At 39.1% G+C, this 15,995-nt stretch overlaps 1 protein-coding gene across 2 annotated transcripts in view; it reads right to left on the minus strand.

The window, feature by feature from the left end:
- PRKG1 (protein kinase cGMP-dependent 1) overlaps positions 1-15,995 on the minus strand; it is a 1,248,815-nt gene that overhangs the window by 1,071,178 nt on the left and 161,642 nt on the right. For both annotated transcript variants that reach the window (XM_027593906.2, XM_027593897.2), the window contains exon 2: positions 6,141-6,307. In XM_027593906.2, the coding sequence (XP_027449707.1) occupies positions 6,141-6,307 (167 nt within the window). The remainder of the gene's footprint in view (positions 1-6,140; positions 6,308-15,995) is intronic.

Here is a 15,995-nt window from a genome sequence, read left to right on the forward strand (position 1 = left end):
CCTTTCTTCCTAAACTTTCCATCTACTCATGAAACAATGTCACTGAAATATATATATAATTATACTTCCTGGACTTGGTCAAGTCTATCGAAGGCTTTTTTGAAGCTTGGCACCCCAAAATAAACATGAGAACCCACACCATCTAAATATCTCAGACCCTTGTCTTCGTCACTGACTCCATAACAGAAATATAGTTTAACAGTTGCATTTCATACCTCCAGATCCACTTGGCTTATGATCACTTCTTATAAACATATGTCTGTTTTGGTTTTATGTAAGCAGTACACAGGTTTCCTCTTTCACATTAATATCATAAGCTTGGTCCAATGAAAGAACTGCAAAGTAACTTCAAGAGCATTGGTATTTCAACTGTTCTAAAGCTAGCTTTCAGATTAACATGAAAAACTCACAAGGCCAAAAGGCAACAGCTGATTTTGGAGAATGAAATGGTCTGTTTCTCATGTTAAAATTGCTGGGAGAGCTCATTCATATGAAAATGCATTCAATTTCCTCATACTGTCAGGTAGTGTTTTGAATGCCAAATGACATGGCCAGGCTCATCATTAATGTTCAATTTTATATAAAATCCCTCTTTGAATGTCAGCTTTTGTACATCACTTGATTATATAAAGACAGTAAACATGTTTCAGGGGGAGAAAGGAACAGAGCTTGAAGGATCACGTTGTGCAGGCTTACTTCCGAATGGTGGCCGGCATGGTGATTCACGTCCACAATGAAGAATCAACAGTGTTGGACATCAGCCTAAAGGGTAGACTTGGTATCAACCCACTGAGTGGGGAAGCAAGCAGACAACCCAGTGACTTTGTCTACAGAAGGAAAGAGTGCCACCTCAGTGCAGTAACAACAGAAATGTGAGGCTTGTCCCTGAGTGTTGATGGGAATGGTCAAGTATCACTTAGCATCCCTGTACAAAGGCCGTATTAAAAGAGCCTGTGTGATGAGCTTCTTAAAAGGGGGCTGTGAGAAAAACAAAATCAATGCCATTCATTATGGACAGAAAAAAACAGGTCCTTCCAGATACACAGCAGAGTTGAGTCCTGTCAGGACAGAGAGGCCCGCCAAGATTAAGCCAAATCTAAAGCTGCACTTTGGATAAGGAAGAAGTTACGGCTAAGAGGAGAAGAGTGAATGGTTCAGGATCTACGGAGAGGTCGACAAGCAGTTCAGTGTTGAAAGGATGCAGAGACCTAAGAAGTATTTATGGGAACATCTGGGTTATTCTCTCTTTGCCCTATCGCCATTCAAGTTCTATCTTTTCCTTAAAAATAATCAAACCATTTCTCTTTATCCTGTGGTTTCATGCTGCACATCTTTAATGGGCTCCTAAAACTGGGATAATAATACATAACAAATATATACCACCAGGTCCTCTAACGTGCACTTCGAAAGTTAATGTTGCCCCATCAACACGTATGGGAACTCGGGGGCAGATGGTGCAGTTCGCACCTCAATGAACTGGTGGGATGATCTTGGCCAAGTTACTCACCTTGTCCTTGCATCAGGTTCTCCAGCTACTAACATGCAGATAATAGAATACCTACTCCTTAAGGTGGCTATGAAGATTAAAATTTAATACCTATAAAAGGATTAAACAGTCCCTGGCATTTATAAGTACTTAATAAAAGCTATTATCATTAATAAGCACCTCATTAAAAAATTGATGATTTCATTAAAAAGTTTAAGTTAAAATAGCCAATGCTCACAGAACACTCAACAGACGACTTGCAATTTCTTTTTTTTTTTTTTTTTAGGATATAAAATGTAATCTATCTGCTTCCACAATGAAACATCACAGGAAATGTGCAAATCAACCACTTTGACGGATACAAATTCGACATTTTTCAATACGAAAATATTTGATTAGATTCACAGAGAAGATGTTTTACTCACATCACCATTGAAACGCACTAAATCAGAACATGTTTTATTTTGAAACACAATAGACTAAAATGTATCCCTATGATAACAAAAGGGAGGGCAACAAATTTTACATCATAATCCAGGCCAAAGTCTGTTTAGGAAAATAACCTGTAGTCAAGTATTTTGTAAGAGTCATTGATATATCTGAAAGCATGATTAAAATGTAAACAGAACCTTAGCAACTTAATCTACTTAACAGTACTGCCTTAAAAAAAACGAATACCAAAAGATTCTGATTCAGACTTAACATTGAAACTTCTCCTAGCCAGCAACTTTAAGTATCTGAAAGTCACACAACTCATTTTGCTTGAAAATATATGATAATATATTTATGCTACGCCCAGATGATTTTTCCCCAGTCATCCTTACCACATGACTCTTCTCTTTTGCTAAAATGATGAGAAATTCTGGCATTTAGGTGTGCAATCCTACTTGGGACACTGCCCAGCTAAAATGAAAACCACTTAAAGCACATGTTAAACAGCATTATACGTAGAAACTTCATTTAGATAAAGAGAGACAGAGAAAATTGGACTGATTTTCCACATAAACTCCCTGGGTGTTTTTCTGAATGTGTGGATAAAAGCAAGTTTGTGAATGATCCTCCATAGCCTACTCATCCATTGTTGCTATGGAATGTTCTTTATAAATATTAATGTTCACAGATGAAAAAGAATCCATCTCTATCAAGAACACTGCTATCTAAATTTTGAGAAGATTAAATACATTGATAAAAATCTAATTAAACAATGAAACATTTCTTCAATTAAAACTTATAAAAATTTAAATGACTTTTTTTTTTAATTTGAAATTATTTTGACACAAGGATATTAGCACAAGATCAGCCCAAGTAACTGGTTAGAATTACAGCTTGGAGACAGATCGGCCTCAGTTTATAAGATTATAGTCACTTTAGTGAGTTTAACTAAAGGCAATCAACAGCATCACTGCAAAATCTGTGACTCTGAATATTGATACACTATTTAAAACCCTGTTTCAAAAAAGATAATTAAGATGACTTGCTGTTTAGTCAATCCAGCAGGAAAAGGAAGATAAATAAAATTTTTCAAAATTAGCTTGAAGCAATAGAGGAAAATTTAGTAATATTTACCTTTACCTCGGGAAGCCCGTCATGGGTATTTCTTCCTTATTTTGTTATAAATATGTTTGTGTGTATGTATGTGCACCAAATTCTTGGTTTTCTTCTCTCATAACCCCTTAACATGTAAAATAAGATATATTGACTTTACATCACAGTATTTAAGTATTAGCTTTATAACACAGAGTTTAAATTATAGGATATTAAGAAGAAGAGTAAGTATTGCCCAAGAACTCTGTACCCTTTTTTGGGGAAATTGTTAGTGGATTTTCAGTTGTACTCAGAGTCATCATGTCATGGTAGGCGGAGCTGCAACCTTGCTGCTGTCTTTATTTGGAGATTAAGCATGGTTTAAGGAGATGCACACAGGTGCTGAGTTGACAAGGGCAGGACCTGGGATGGTTAATTTCATGTGTCAACTTGCTAGGCCGCGATATCCAGATATTATTGGTCGAACATTATCCTACATGCTTCTGCGAAGGTATTCTTTAGATGAAATTAACATACAAATCAGTAGACTTTGAGCAGCAGATTACTTTCATAATATTGGTGGGCCTCATCCAATCAGCTGAAGGCTTAATAGAAAAAAGTCAGACCTCTCCAGAAGAAGAAGGAATTCTGCCAGCAGTCAACTTTCAGATTTGAACCGTAGCATCATCAACTCTTCCCTAGATGTCTAGCCTATTGCCTTTACCATGCAGCTTTTGGATTTGCCTGTGTCCACAATCACATGAGCCAATTCCTTAAAATAAATATCTATCCATTGATACCTATCTATCTATCTATCAGCTCTGTTTCTCTGGAGAACCCTGACTAACACATAGCCCCATAGTTAAGGGCTGGAACTCTATATCCAGGTAACCTGGGTTCAGTCCTAATTCTACTATAAACTAGTTGGGAGACACAGGCAAGTTACTTAACCTTATTGGGCCTCTGTCTCCTCATCTATAAAGAAGAATAATAAATATTATCCCTTACCTCATAGGATTGTTTTGAACATTAAATAAATTTTATACATGGAAAGTGTTTATACAAAGCATGCTCAATATGTTGGACCTTGTTATAAGCACTTAGTAAATATACACTATGATTTCTAAGCTTCTTCTAACATAGCTAGTAAACTAGCAGTTAGTCTTAGAAACCAGAATAGTATGGATAAAGAGATTTTCTTTGGAAAAAAATTGCAAGATTGTGTGGAAATCTATTTTCGTAAGAGATATTCAAGATAAAGGAAAACAACATACAGGTTCCGGAAATATCCGGTTCTTGAGTGGATTTTCAATAATTAGCATCTGCAAATGGGGAAGTGAGGTGCATCTTCCTTTATGCAATAGGGATGTTCTTAAAAACGTGACTGACAATAAATTATCTAAAAAAATCAACCATGAAACCACTGATAAACTATAATCTAAGAAATGCTTTAAACTTGTTTTTCTAATTGTCAGCACTTCTTAACATCGCTCTCCATATTTATAGTTTATACTTGGCCTCTGTATATTTCTTGCATTTTTCTCATCTTTTCTGCTTACTACCCACATATACTCTGGCCCTATAATTTCATCTCCTTCCCCTGCAATTGTCTGCCAAGTGAATACTGTTTGTGTTTTTGTTTATAGTGTCTTGCTTTTATTCAGAAAAAAGCCTAGTTGAACATTTATTTCCTTTTGGCCTGGGGAAAAACTTCATAATATTGACTCAAAAGCTGAAAACTTACGGAGAAAAAAAAATGATCAAAATTATGACTTAAAAGTTGAATGCCTAATATATGTCAAAAAAGATGACAAAGAAAAATTAAAAGATGAATGACATATGCAGGCAGCACATTTCTTATATGCTGTCAAGTATGTGATAGAAAGAGTAATGCATACTGTTATTTTACAATGTTTTACACTTTACAATAACATTTATTCCAAGTATTTCATATTAACTTCAGAACAATCTTGTAAAGATGGTAGAAAGCCGGATTTTTCAACATCAACACTAAGGACAGTTTGGGCCAGATAATTCTCTGCTGTGGGCAACAGCCCAGCACAGCAGCATACCTGGTTTTTAACCATGAGATGCCTGTAGCCACCGCCCATCTATCCCCACTCCCACTGTGACAACCAAAAATGTCTCCAGGTATTGCCAAATGTCCTGTGGAGGGACAGATCATCACCCGTTGAGATCTACTGCCAGAAAGGAGTGACAATTGGTAGGACCTTTTGTTTACAAATCAGGTAAAATTCAAAGAAGTTCAGTCCACTTGCCCAAATACACCCCTTCTCTTAATGACCTATCAACTTGACAATTCCAGGACACTGCCATGAATGCTTGCGGTAAGACACTAACCACCACCTAGAAACTGACTGTGATGTTAGCGTGGCAACTCTCTGATCTTCTGGGCACTTCTGAACTCACTTTTTCCTCAGCTAATCCAGTCATTACTTCAGGCTTGTGTTTTCTCCCAGGAGGAAAACACGGCATTATAAATTCCAAGTTAGAAAGAGACAATATGAAAATTTATCTAGGCATAAAGTGTGTTTGTATGGTGCCTGCCCATAAGCACTTTCTATCTTAATTGGGGCATGATTTATGAAACAATCCATCATTCTTACTAATTAGGTAGCTCATAGGCCATCCGGCCAGTCTGATTTCCTCTTTCACACACATATAAAGCATTGAAAACATTCTCTTTATAGAAGCATGATAGCAAGAAACCTAGCCATACACTGAAAATTAAAGGTAGAGTTGACATTCTGATCATCTGGCCAAAAATACTTTCCAGCTCCTCTGGAAGCTCCGTGAGCTTGCTCAACGACCCACTGGCATGAACACTTACACGGTGTAATAAACAGCATTTCTCTCTTTCACCCTATCAGCCTTTCTCCACGTCTAAAACAATACTAGATTCTCAGCTTAATATTCTAAACACAAACCCTTCATACAACTAGTCAACCACTGTATCTGAGTCGTGTTCCACCTCTTTCCAAACTGCCTCTCAACAACAAAAGTAGGGAAAAAGGGAACTGTCCCATGTAATACATTACCATCTGTGTGCAAGCTGAGAAGATGAAAAGGGAATATTTGAATGTCAGAGGATTAGAGTTACAAACCATACCTTCCATGACATACACCAGCGATCCTACATCTCCTTCTTTGATGATGCAACTGTCTTTGCCGTACTCCACTGGGTACATACAATCCACAATCTCCTGGATCTGCGACAGCTCCAGGTTCTTCATAAAGTCATTGTCAAGGATAGCTTCCTTTATGAGATCCTTGGACCTAGGGAAAGAGAGGGAAGATTTATTGGCACATCAGGCAAGCGTTTTCATATTCCGTGAAGTTTAGCAGAGCCGTACAGTGTTCTGGCACACTACAGGGCATGTTCTTGTTAGGCATCCAATCACTTTCCGAAAGACCTGAGAACAAAGTAATTCCGTGGCCATCAGAAAGGCACTGAGAAATTCTCCTTCAAACAAAGTATCACTGAATGCAGGTGTGACCAACCAAAAACAAGCAAAAGCACAGCATACCATTTTGTTTGAGAATGTGTTTTAATCACAAAGACTGTGAGAAAACCAATGGACAAGCACTTGAAATTGATGTTTGCAATTAAAGAATAAATGTGAAAAAGATACAAGAGAATTTTATGGAACAAACGCTATTATCACTATCTCTACATATAATAAAAGAACATCAGGAAGACTTTATGCTCCATGAGGGTGGGATCATTAGATTTTTCTCTATTCTATGCCAAGGGTCTACTATAACGCTAGGGTACGGGTGTTCAAGAATAATATTTTGGTTAAAAACATGATAAGAATTGGATTCCTAATTCGTGGTTTGAAAGAACGGGTAGAAATGTGATAGTTCTTTATCCATACCTTACACATTTTCAGAGAAAATCTATTTCTCCAAGTGGCTTAAAATGAGGTAACCGGGCAGATAAAACCATTGAACAGGATGGTTTTCAACATGACAGGATTTAGACATGGATGAAACAGGCAGTCAGTGGGGAAGATATTTACAAATTCTATAATTGGGATTCAGTGGTTAACAGGAAAATTTTGCAGAGCTTAAAGATGGTGATAATTTGATTCTTGGGGAGAAGAAGTTCCAAATGACTCCCTAAGGATACAAAAATTAAAGAGAAACCAAGAAATGTCTTGTGAGGAGGAGCCTAATCAGAAAGCTGTTGGAGATAAGATGAAAGCAAGACCTTAACAACACAGAGCGAAAGCAGCATGTTTGGAATTTTATATTAAGAGTGTTAATTTGACAAGTATCTGACTATGAGCTGGTCCTTGTCCACATCTGCCTCACAAGTGGTTCTCAAAGAAACGACCTGAGTCGTGAATACTGACTAAAGCGTTAGCCCTCCCCACTTCCGGGTGCCTTTTCTTCTAGACCTCAGGCCAACTGGACTGTCGCCATCACATGTTATGTTTTGTGATGGTTTTGGTATTTAATAATAAAAAGGTATATATAAAAAATTAAAACAAGTGAAAATTTACCATTATGAAAACTACACTTAGCATGGACGGTTACGATGCAACTAAAATTGTTTATGAAGACTGTTAATGGCATGGGGGAAATTCTTATACTATTTTTAAGTGAAAAAGCAGAATACAGAATTGTTTTTAGAGGAAGAGAATATTTTATAACAGAATGTAGAGATGAAAGAGAAATTTAGAATAAGAGAAAACCAGGAGATATCACTTCACATCTGTTAGGATGGCCATCGTCAAAAAGACAAGAGGTAACAAGTGTTAGTGAAGATGTGGACAAGAGGGAAGCCTCGTGCACTGTTGGTGGAAATGGAAATTGGTGCAGCCACTGTGGAAAGCCGTAGGCAGGTTTCTCAAAAAATTAAAAATAGATCTACCGTATGATCCAGAAATTCCACATCTGGGAATATAACCAAAAGAAACAAACACACTGACTTGAAAAGATATCTGCACCCCCATGTTCACAGCAGCATTATTTACAACAGCCGAGACAGGGAAACAACCTAAGTGTCCACTGATGGATGGACACGTGGTATGTACAGGCACTCGCGACGCACACACACACAGTGGAATATAGTTCCACCATAAAAGAGGAAATCCTACCATTGATGACAACCTGGATGAACGCTGAAGCCATCATGCTGAGTGAAATAAGTCAGAGAGAGAAAAACAAATAGTGTGTGATCTCACTTACATGTGGAATCTAATTTTACAAAGACACACACACACCAAACTCACAGAGCAGAGATGAGATGTGTGGTCACCAGAGGTGGGGAATCGGAAAAGAAGGAATTGGAGGAAGGCTATCAAAATGCACAGACTCGCAGTTAGAAGGTAAGTAAGTACGGGGGTGTGACGCACAGCGTGATGACCGCAGGTAACACCGCTCTGGGACACAGAGAGAGAACTGTTGGGGGAAACTTTTCTCTCTTTACTGTATCTATAGGAGATGATGGTTGTTAACTAAAACCTACTGTAGTCATCATTTCACAATAAATGTAAATCGGACCACCATGCTGTCTGCCTTAACCTCAGAGAACGACACATGTCAATGATTTCTCAGTAAAATTGGAAACAAATTACCAGCTCGACAGAATTACACATGAAGACCACTGCAAACAGAATGTGACTCTCAGTAAAATGGCCAGTGAAGAAGGTGGTAATAGGATTAACTGCAGTAGCAGTAAAAAAAAATGGGTAGTAAGAGAGTATGCAATCATGACCTGAAACAATTTTAGAAGGAAATAAAATGTTGGCATCAGTTGCCTCTGGTGACAGAATTATAGGGGCTTCTGCATGGCTCCGACAGTTAAGTGTCTGACTCTTGGTTTCCGCTCAGGTTGTGATCTCATGGTTTGTGAGATCGAGCCCTGCGTCGGGCTCTGTGCTCAGCGTGGGGTCTGCTTGAGATTTTCTCTCTCCCTCTCTCCCTCCCCCCACTTGTGCCCACTCACTCTCTCTCTCTCTTTAAATAAATAAGTAAATACAACTATGTATTTTTTTCTTTCTACTTTTCTCAGTTGATAAAATTTTCTAGAATGGGCATGCTCTTTTATATTGAAAAATCTTTCATCTTAAAGGTAGTTTATAAAAAGCAACTGCTATGAGAAGAAATAAAAAATAATCTCATTTAATTCTCATTTAAATAGTGACATATTTAATACGGATTAGCTATTATTGGCATATTCAATATTATTCTTTACAATACATTCTTGCTCATACAGTCTGTGTTTAAATACTAATGGTAGGAATTTTCACCTAATAAAGAGACAGCCAGTCATTAGGGACTTCAGAATAGACTATTTTAAAAGTGAGACTTTTACTTTAGTCAGGCAGGGCTGCTTAGCTGTTTGTTTGTTTAATTTCAGCTTGCCAAAACTCTATTTCCCCTGAGGTAAAGAGCTGTTTCTCTTGAGTCTTCAACACAAGATGCAGAACTCTGTTCCCATCTATGAGTTTCATGAAATTTCCTTTCTTAATTCTCTTCACCATCTCTGACCTCAAGAATTGCAGGAGCACCTTTAAAGTCACTCCTGAGATCTATTGTTCTAGGATCATGTTAGCAAACATCAGGACTTCCTTGATCTTCAGGAACTTAATTTTAATCAAAATAGTATAAATATCCTCTTGACTAAAAATTCCTTTGTTTTCTTTGTGTTGAAGAGCGAGGTCATCGATTGTTTCATATTTTTTTTTAAAGATTTTATGTATTTGTCAGAAAGAGAGACAGAGCATGAGCAGGGGGAGCACCAGAGGGAGAGGGAGAAGCAGACTCCCCGCCGAGCAGGGAGCCTGATGCCGGACTCAATCCCCGCACCCCCGGATCATGACCTGAGCCGAAGGCAGACATTTAACGACTGAGCCACCCAGGCGTCCCAGGTTCATATTTTCTAATATAATAAAGCCTGGATGCTATCAATGCCAGAATCCCAAGTTGTTTAGCTACAGATGGTATCTTATCCTTTGGGAAATATTTATAGTGCTCCATTAAAAATCTAAGCCCTAGAAATGCCACCAGCTTAGAAGTAAAGCCCTCTTCCAAAAAAAAATAATTTGCTCAGTCCAAGGATGACTGAAGAAAGCTGCTTTCTCTTTTCTCATCAGTAGTGCTATTAACTTGTTTCACGAAGACATCAGGAAAGGTGAAAAACAATGCAGTCTAACACAATCTCTTAGAATCATCCAGATTTTCCAAATGCTTACCACGAAGTCAGTGGGGAAGGGGAACTACAAGAGGCTCTTGCATCTCACATGTCTTTTTAAATGGAGGACATTCAGTCTTAAGTCTCTGAAGAAACACATTGGAGGTGTTCATCTATGCATTTGTTGTCACTTTAAAACAAACTGAGAAATACACGACCTACGTCTTATCATTTATCCCTCGCATGAGTCTTGTCCAGTAACACGTTCGCCTCTGAAACATCACAAATCAACCATCCCGTGCCCCTGTGTAGTGTAACTCGAAGATGTTCTGGGCAGTGAGAAACACTTAACGCCCTGCCTCTTCATGCAATTTTCCCTTAAGTCCTTTCTCGCGGAGAGCTTGAAATGTTAGGTCAACTCTCATTAGTCTCCACCTGCTCCAACCCTATAGACTATAATCAATCGGAGCCTCCACCTCACAATCCTGTGAATCTTTTTCTTCCCCTGAAGAAACAGTCGAAGACGCTCACTGTAACTAAAATATGATGGTGCACGTGAGACCTGTGAGCTGTGTTATCGGTGTGGGAGCTGGGGAGAGCTGCTCTCACAAGTTCCAGAAGGTGGCTATCTCCTCTTGGAGCACGTATTTTAACAACTTGCTGCATGCATGCGGCAGCCCGACCTGGGGGGCTGTAAGAAGCAAATACAAAGATCTTGATTTTTGATCCTTCCTGTGTGCTTCTGTGTATAAACAATCTCTTAAAAAATTTTTTTCTTAAAAAAAAATTTTTTTTCTTACATGCTCCAAATGTGTGGCTTTCAAAATACAAATACAATAACAAGAACTTAGTTATTTTGAGCTAGCCCTATTGATTTGTCATCATCAAGTTGTCAGCCTCTGAAATATTGGCCATATATAATGGTGTGCTGGTAAACTGGCTCTCCAGAAGGAAAAAAAAACAAAAAACAAAAAAACCCTGTATTGTAGCATTTGCCAATTTCTATGGTATAAATACTCCCACCATAGCCAATTTCAAGCTACTAATGTAAAGTCAACCTGCTTGCAAAATTCCTCAAAATTTAACAAGCAGTTCCTATATGAGCCAGTAAGAGTTGGCTCCAGCACATCGCTAGAGATAGATTATTTTTCTAACACCCTAAGAATTTAATGTGCCTTAATTTATAAGTGCTGAAACCAACATGACAATCTTTTCCTTCTTTAAAAATTTCATTAGGTGGCATAATATCCCCAGATAATTTAATGCCAGGATTTCCAGCCATGGGTCTTCCAAATGTTCAAGTTTTAGAAAATGAACTGGAAAGTCCACATCCCCATTTACTTATTGCAGAGAAAGTTCCTGAATAGACACAAAGAATATTTGATAGAAACTGTCTTTCGACACAATCTTAGGTAAAAATGGGCAATTCTAGGGAAGTGTAGGGAAATGTGCACCCACCTCTCTAACAAGGAAGCCAGCAATATTCACTATCAGTAAACGGAGCCTCAACAATGTTTTCTCAACATTAACCAAAGGATATTGTACATTGTGGTTACCACAGAGTAGGCTAACAGTAGATATGCAGGGCTAGCCTTATTTCAAAGAGTGGGGAAGGTTGTTCCAGGCTGGGGGTTGTGGCTCATGAAGGCATCTCTGAACTAAGGACTACATGACAATAGGATCCAACCATGCAAAGACTGTGGAGAAGACCATTCTAAGTCGAGAGGTTGGCATGAGCTTGATCTGTCCAGAGACTCGAAAGGAGACCTCTGTGGCTGAAGGACAGAGTGAACAAGAAGCAAGGGGACCGGGGAAAGAGACTGCAGGTGGGCAGGGGGCGGGTCTCACAGTTCCTTGAAGACTGGGAGAGAGCTTCAGTGTTTTCTAAAGCCTCAGGAGCACAGTGAAGGAATAGAAGAGGTGTGGTTGACAGGCGATGGATCAAACATAAAAAATAAATAACACAAATGTACTTTAAAATATTACTGGCTTCACGGAGGTTTTCTGCCATGTAGTTCATTGATTAATGGATGCTAAAGCTCTAACTTATTACCATGGTAATAGGGAGAACCCCTGTCTCATAAATCCTACATTCTCTTGGACTTTGAATCACTGACTCTCAGACAACTCTTGCATATTAGGAAAGAACGAGGTCTCTTCTCCGATTTCAGGCTATCTTCAGAGGCCTAGAATTTTCTCTCCATTGACAGCCTCTCTCCCATGCCAAACACGCACCAGGTAATAGCAAATATGACCAAGCGGGCCGCGCCCAGAAACGTGAGAATTAATAACTGGTCCCTCCCTTTGACAAAGACTTTTAGGCACTTAAAAAAATAGTCAAAGCTACTATGATTACCAAGAGTGAAAATCAGCCAAAGCAGTTGAAAAATGTCATTTAAACCTTCTGCAATCAGCTTCTTGGCTACAAAAGCAAAAACAAGACTCACAATCTCACTAGCTCTCAGTGGTCCGTTTTACACTCATGTGTCAGGAGAAGCAGTATTTTAAATGCAGTTTCAAAGCCACCCTGACCTCAAGTATAGTCTCTGCAGGTGGCACCTCAGAAGTCCAAACCTCCATGGGTGGTTTACTCAGATAAAGTCATCGCAGGGCCCCTTAAAAGTCGCTAATGTGGGGAGTCACTGCAACAGGGTAACTCCGTCCATCTGCTGTGAAATATTCGGGAGTCACCGAATTTCTCTTGTAAGCAAGAGAAACTCTTGGATTCGTCTTCTCGCTGCCCCAGTGGTTACAATTCTGTCCAAATAATGGGTCCTATTTCTTGTCTGACGGCTTTCCTGAATGAGCTCTGTAGGTAGAAGCTGGCTGAGAGCAAAGAAATATCAATCAGCCCCCATTTCTGAAAGATAACATTTAATCCTGCAAAGCTACTGACCAATTGAGAGATTTCCTCAAAAGTGAAAATCAGCTTTCAACAAGTTTCAGACTGTATTTTCACATCAAACAACTCTGTTGTGGCTCTCCCATCTTGTAGCAAAAACGGTCGTGAAGAAATCAAAATGGTTTGCAGCATTCAGACCAAAAATCAGCATCTGATACAAAACACAGGAATCGCTGGGCCAAAATATATGATAGCAACATAGTTCTGATGAATCTTTTATCTATTAATTATCTATTAATCTTTTGTCTATTACATGCATTGCGAATCTTTTGTCTATTACACGCATTGCAAATAATTTCCAGTTGCCTTTTCCCTTCTAACATTTACCCTATGGTTCTAAAATAGATGAGTATCTAAATGAAATTGAGATATTTTAATTCTAAAGAAAAAATAATGCTTGGGGCAAGGAGAAGATGGTTAACCCATTAAATCTACGTGCCCAAATATCACATAAGCCTTCCCTTTGTTAACTAATACTCTGTGCTCATTCAGACTAACTAGGAACAATATGAAGTAGCTCTTGAAATCACTGCTTCAATGTTAACAGATGGAGCAGACTCGCACTAATTAAAGGAAAAGGAAATTATTGTTCTTTGTACGTGTTCACCAACTTCCAAAAAGTCAATGTGAAAGCCTTCCATTCAACTATTCAAGTCATTCGCAGTCCTCTAGAGATGCATTTTACAGCTACTTCACAGTAGTGAGACTAACTTAAAATAGAACAGTCTCCAAAAGAGCCCAGATCAAACTCCCATCCTCTGAACTTCTCTTTCATATCATGGAAGTTGAAATGTGGGGTTTCACAGAAGTACCATCAAGTGCTTTCCATGTGAATAAATAAGACCATCCGTGTTACATTACAGACTGTAAGAACTATGTGGCCTGGTCTACTGTGAATTCACTCTATTTTTAAAGTTTAGATCCCTAAACAGCAAAACCGAGCAATGATCAGGAAGAGAACATCTGACATGTATTTACATGCTCAATCACAATTCAACATTTTGAAGCGATTGTTTCTCTCTCAAAACACTCAAACAATTGAGATCAGTTAGGATGTAGTTGTTTCCAACAAGGTCAAGCTGATCACACCATGAACACCCATGCAGTTCCTCATCACCCAGGGGGACCCTGCCTCTAGGGCATAGACCGGGTGCCATGATGTTCTGTCTAGCTCTTGAAAACCCAGTCATCACTGTGTGTTTATACATTGCCATTTCAACGACTCCAATGGCTTGATTTTAAAGCTGGTCATCAAAGAAATCATTTTAGAAAAATTTCCTGTTGTTCAGGTACTTCTCAGATTTAACCTCTGGGATAAATTGCCTTACATTTTAAATTACCTTCCATTTGTTTGAATTCAGCAGCAGGAAAATAACATGTTTCTCTATCAACTGCCCAGCCCCAAAATAGTGTATATTTTCTCTTGGCTGGAAATTACAACTTGGGTCACTCATTATTTCCTCCGGTGATGCTTGCAGGAGAGTCGAGCCAAATTTAGCCTCGTTACCCTGACCCGCAGGTCTTCAGGAGCAGATGCTCTACTTTGATGAACGTGGTTCCATTTCCTCTCCAAACACCTTAGTTTGCATTAGGTCTTTAATACATTAGATGCTTTGAGTTGGCCTGAAGGGAGAGGACATGTATACTGAGAAACTCTTTTTTGAACAATGCACATTTTAAAACTAGACAATCATGCTCCAGGTTGTAAAAGCTCTGTGGTCTCCAGGCTTCTTAACCAAAGTGTAGAAAGTTAATCAATGATGACAGCATGAGATCATAGCAGTAGTTACACTACCGTTGCTACCATTCATCACATGGTTAATCACTGTCCCTCAGCGAGGAGCCTTAGCTCACGGAAATCTCACAAGGACTTGCTGAGTTTGCCGTGGGGGAACTGAGGTTCAGTCCAGTGTCCCGCAACTGGTACCTGACACGTGAGAGTCAGGATATAAAGATAAACCCATCTCACTTCTCAGCCTCACTCTACTAAACTGTCTCACTTACAAGCCCACGATATAAAATTGTATTGGTAATTTGAATAAAGTATCCCAATTATAAAATCCAAAGGCAAACATTCTTTCTCACTTAGCTCTACCTCTGCAAAAGTAAGAATGCTACGCTTGGTTAATATGACCTTTTATCTGCAGAGAGCACCGCATGTTTCAAAACAATTCCCCATCTAACATTTCATTCCATTATTGCCACAAACCTGTGCAGTAGGTAGAACAGATGTTACTATTATCCCTACGTGACGGATAAGAATACAAAGGCACGAGAGGGTCAGATGCCTGCCAAGTCCGTGGCAGAGAGTAAAGGAGAACTCGGGTCTACTGACTTCCGCCTGAAATAAACACGTTTCCGACCTCCGTTCATTACACAGACATTCATATTCTCGTGGTCTCTCGTTCTCTCTCTCTCTGTCTCTCTCTCTCTGCTTCTCTCTGTATCTGTCTCTCTCTTTCTCAGACCTTCAGCCACTGGGCAGACTCCATAAATCCACTGCACCAGTATCAGCAGGGAACTGTGGTCATTTGACAACAATTCTATAGTATAAGAAAATTCTGTGATGGGGCGCCTGGGTGGCTCAGTTGGTTAAGCGACTGCCTTCGGCTCAGGTTATGATCCTGGAGTCCCGGGATCGAGTCCCACATCGGGCTCCCTGCTTGGCGGGGAGTCTGCCTCTCCCTCTGACCCTCTTCCCTCTCGTGCTCTCTATCTCTCATTCTCTCTCTCTCAAATAAATAAATAAAATCTTTAAAAAAAAAAAAAAAAAAAGAAAATTCTGTGATGGTTCATTCCGGGAGATTCCCTCTCTGACCTCATTCCTTCTCCACACGAGAGAAGTTCGAACATATCCTGTGGCTCTCACAGGGAGATAACCACTAAGACAGAACCATCCCTTGAATTCAGCAACGGAA

This window comes from Zalophus californianus, chromosome 15 (assembly GCF_009762305.2).
Source record: "Zalophus californianus isolate mZalCal1 chromosome 15, mZalCal1.pri.v2, whole genome shotgun sequence".
NCBI lineage: Eukaryota > Metazoa > Chordata > Mammalia > Carnivora > Otariidae > Zalophus > Zalophus californianus.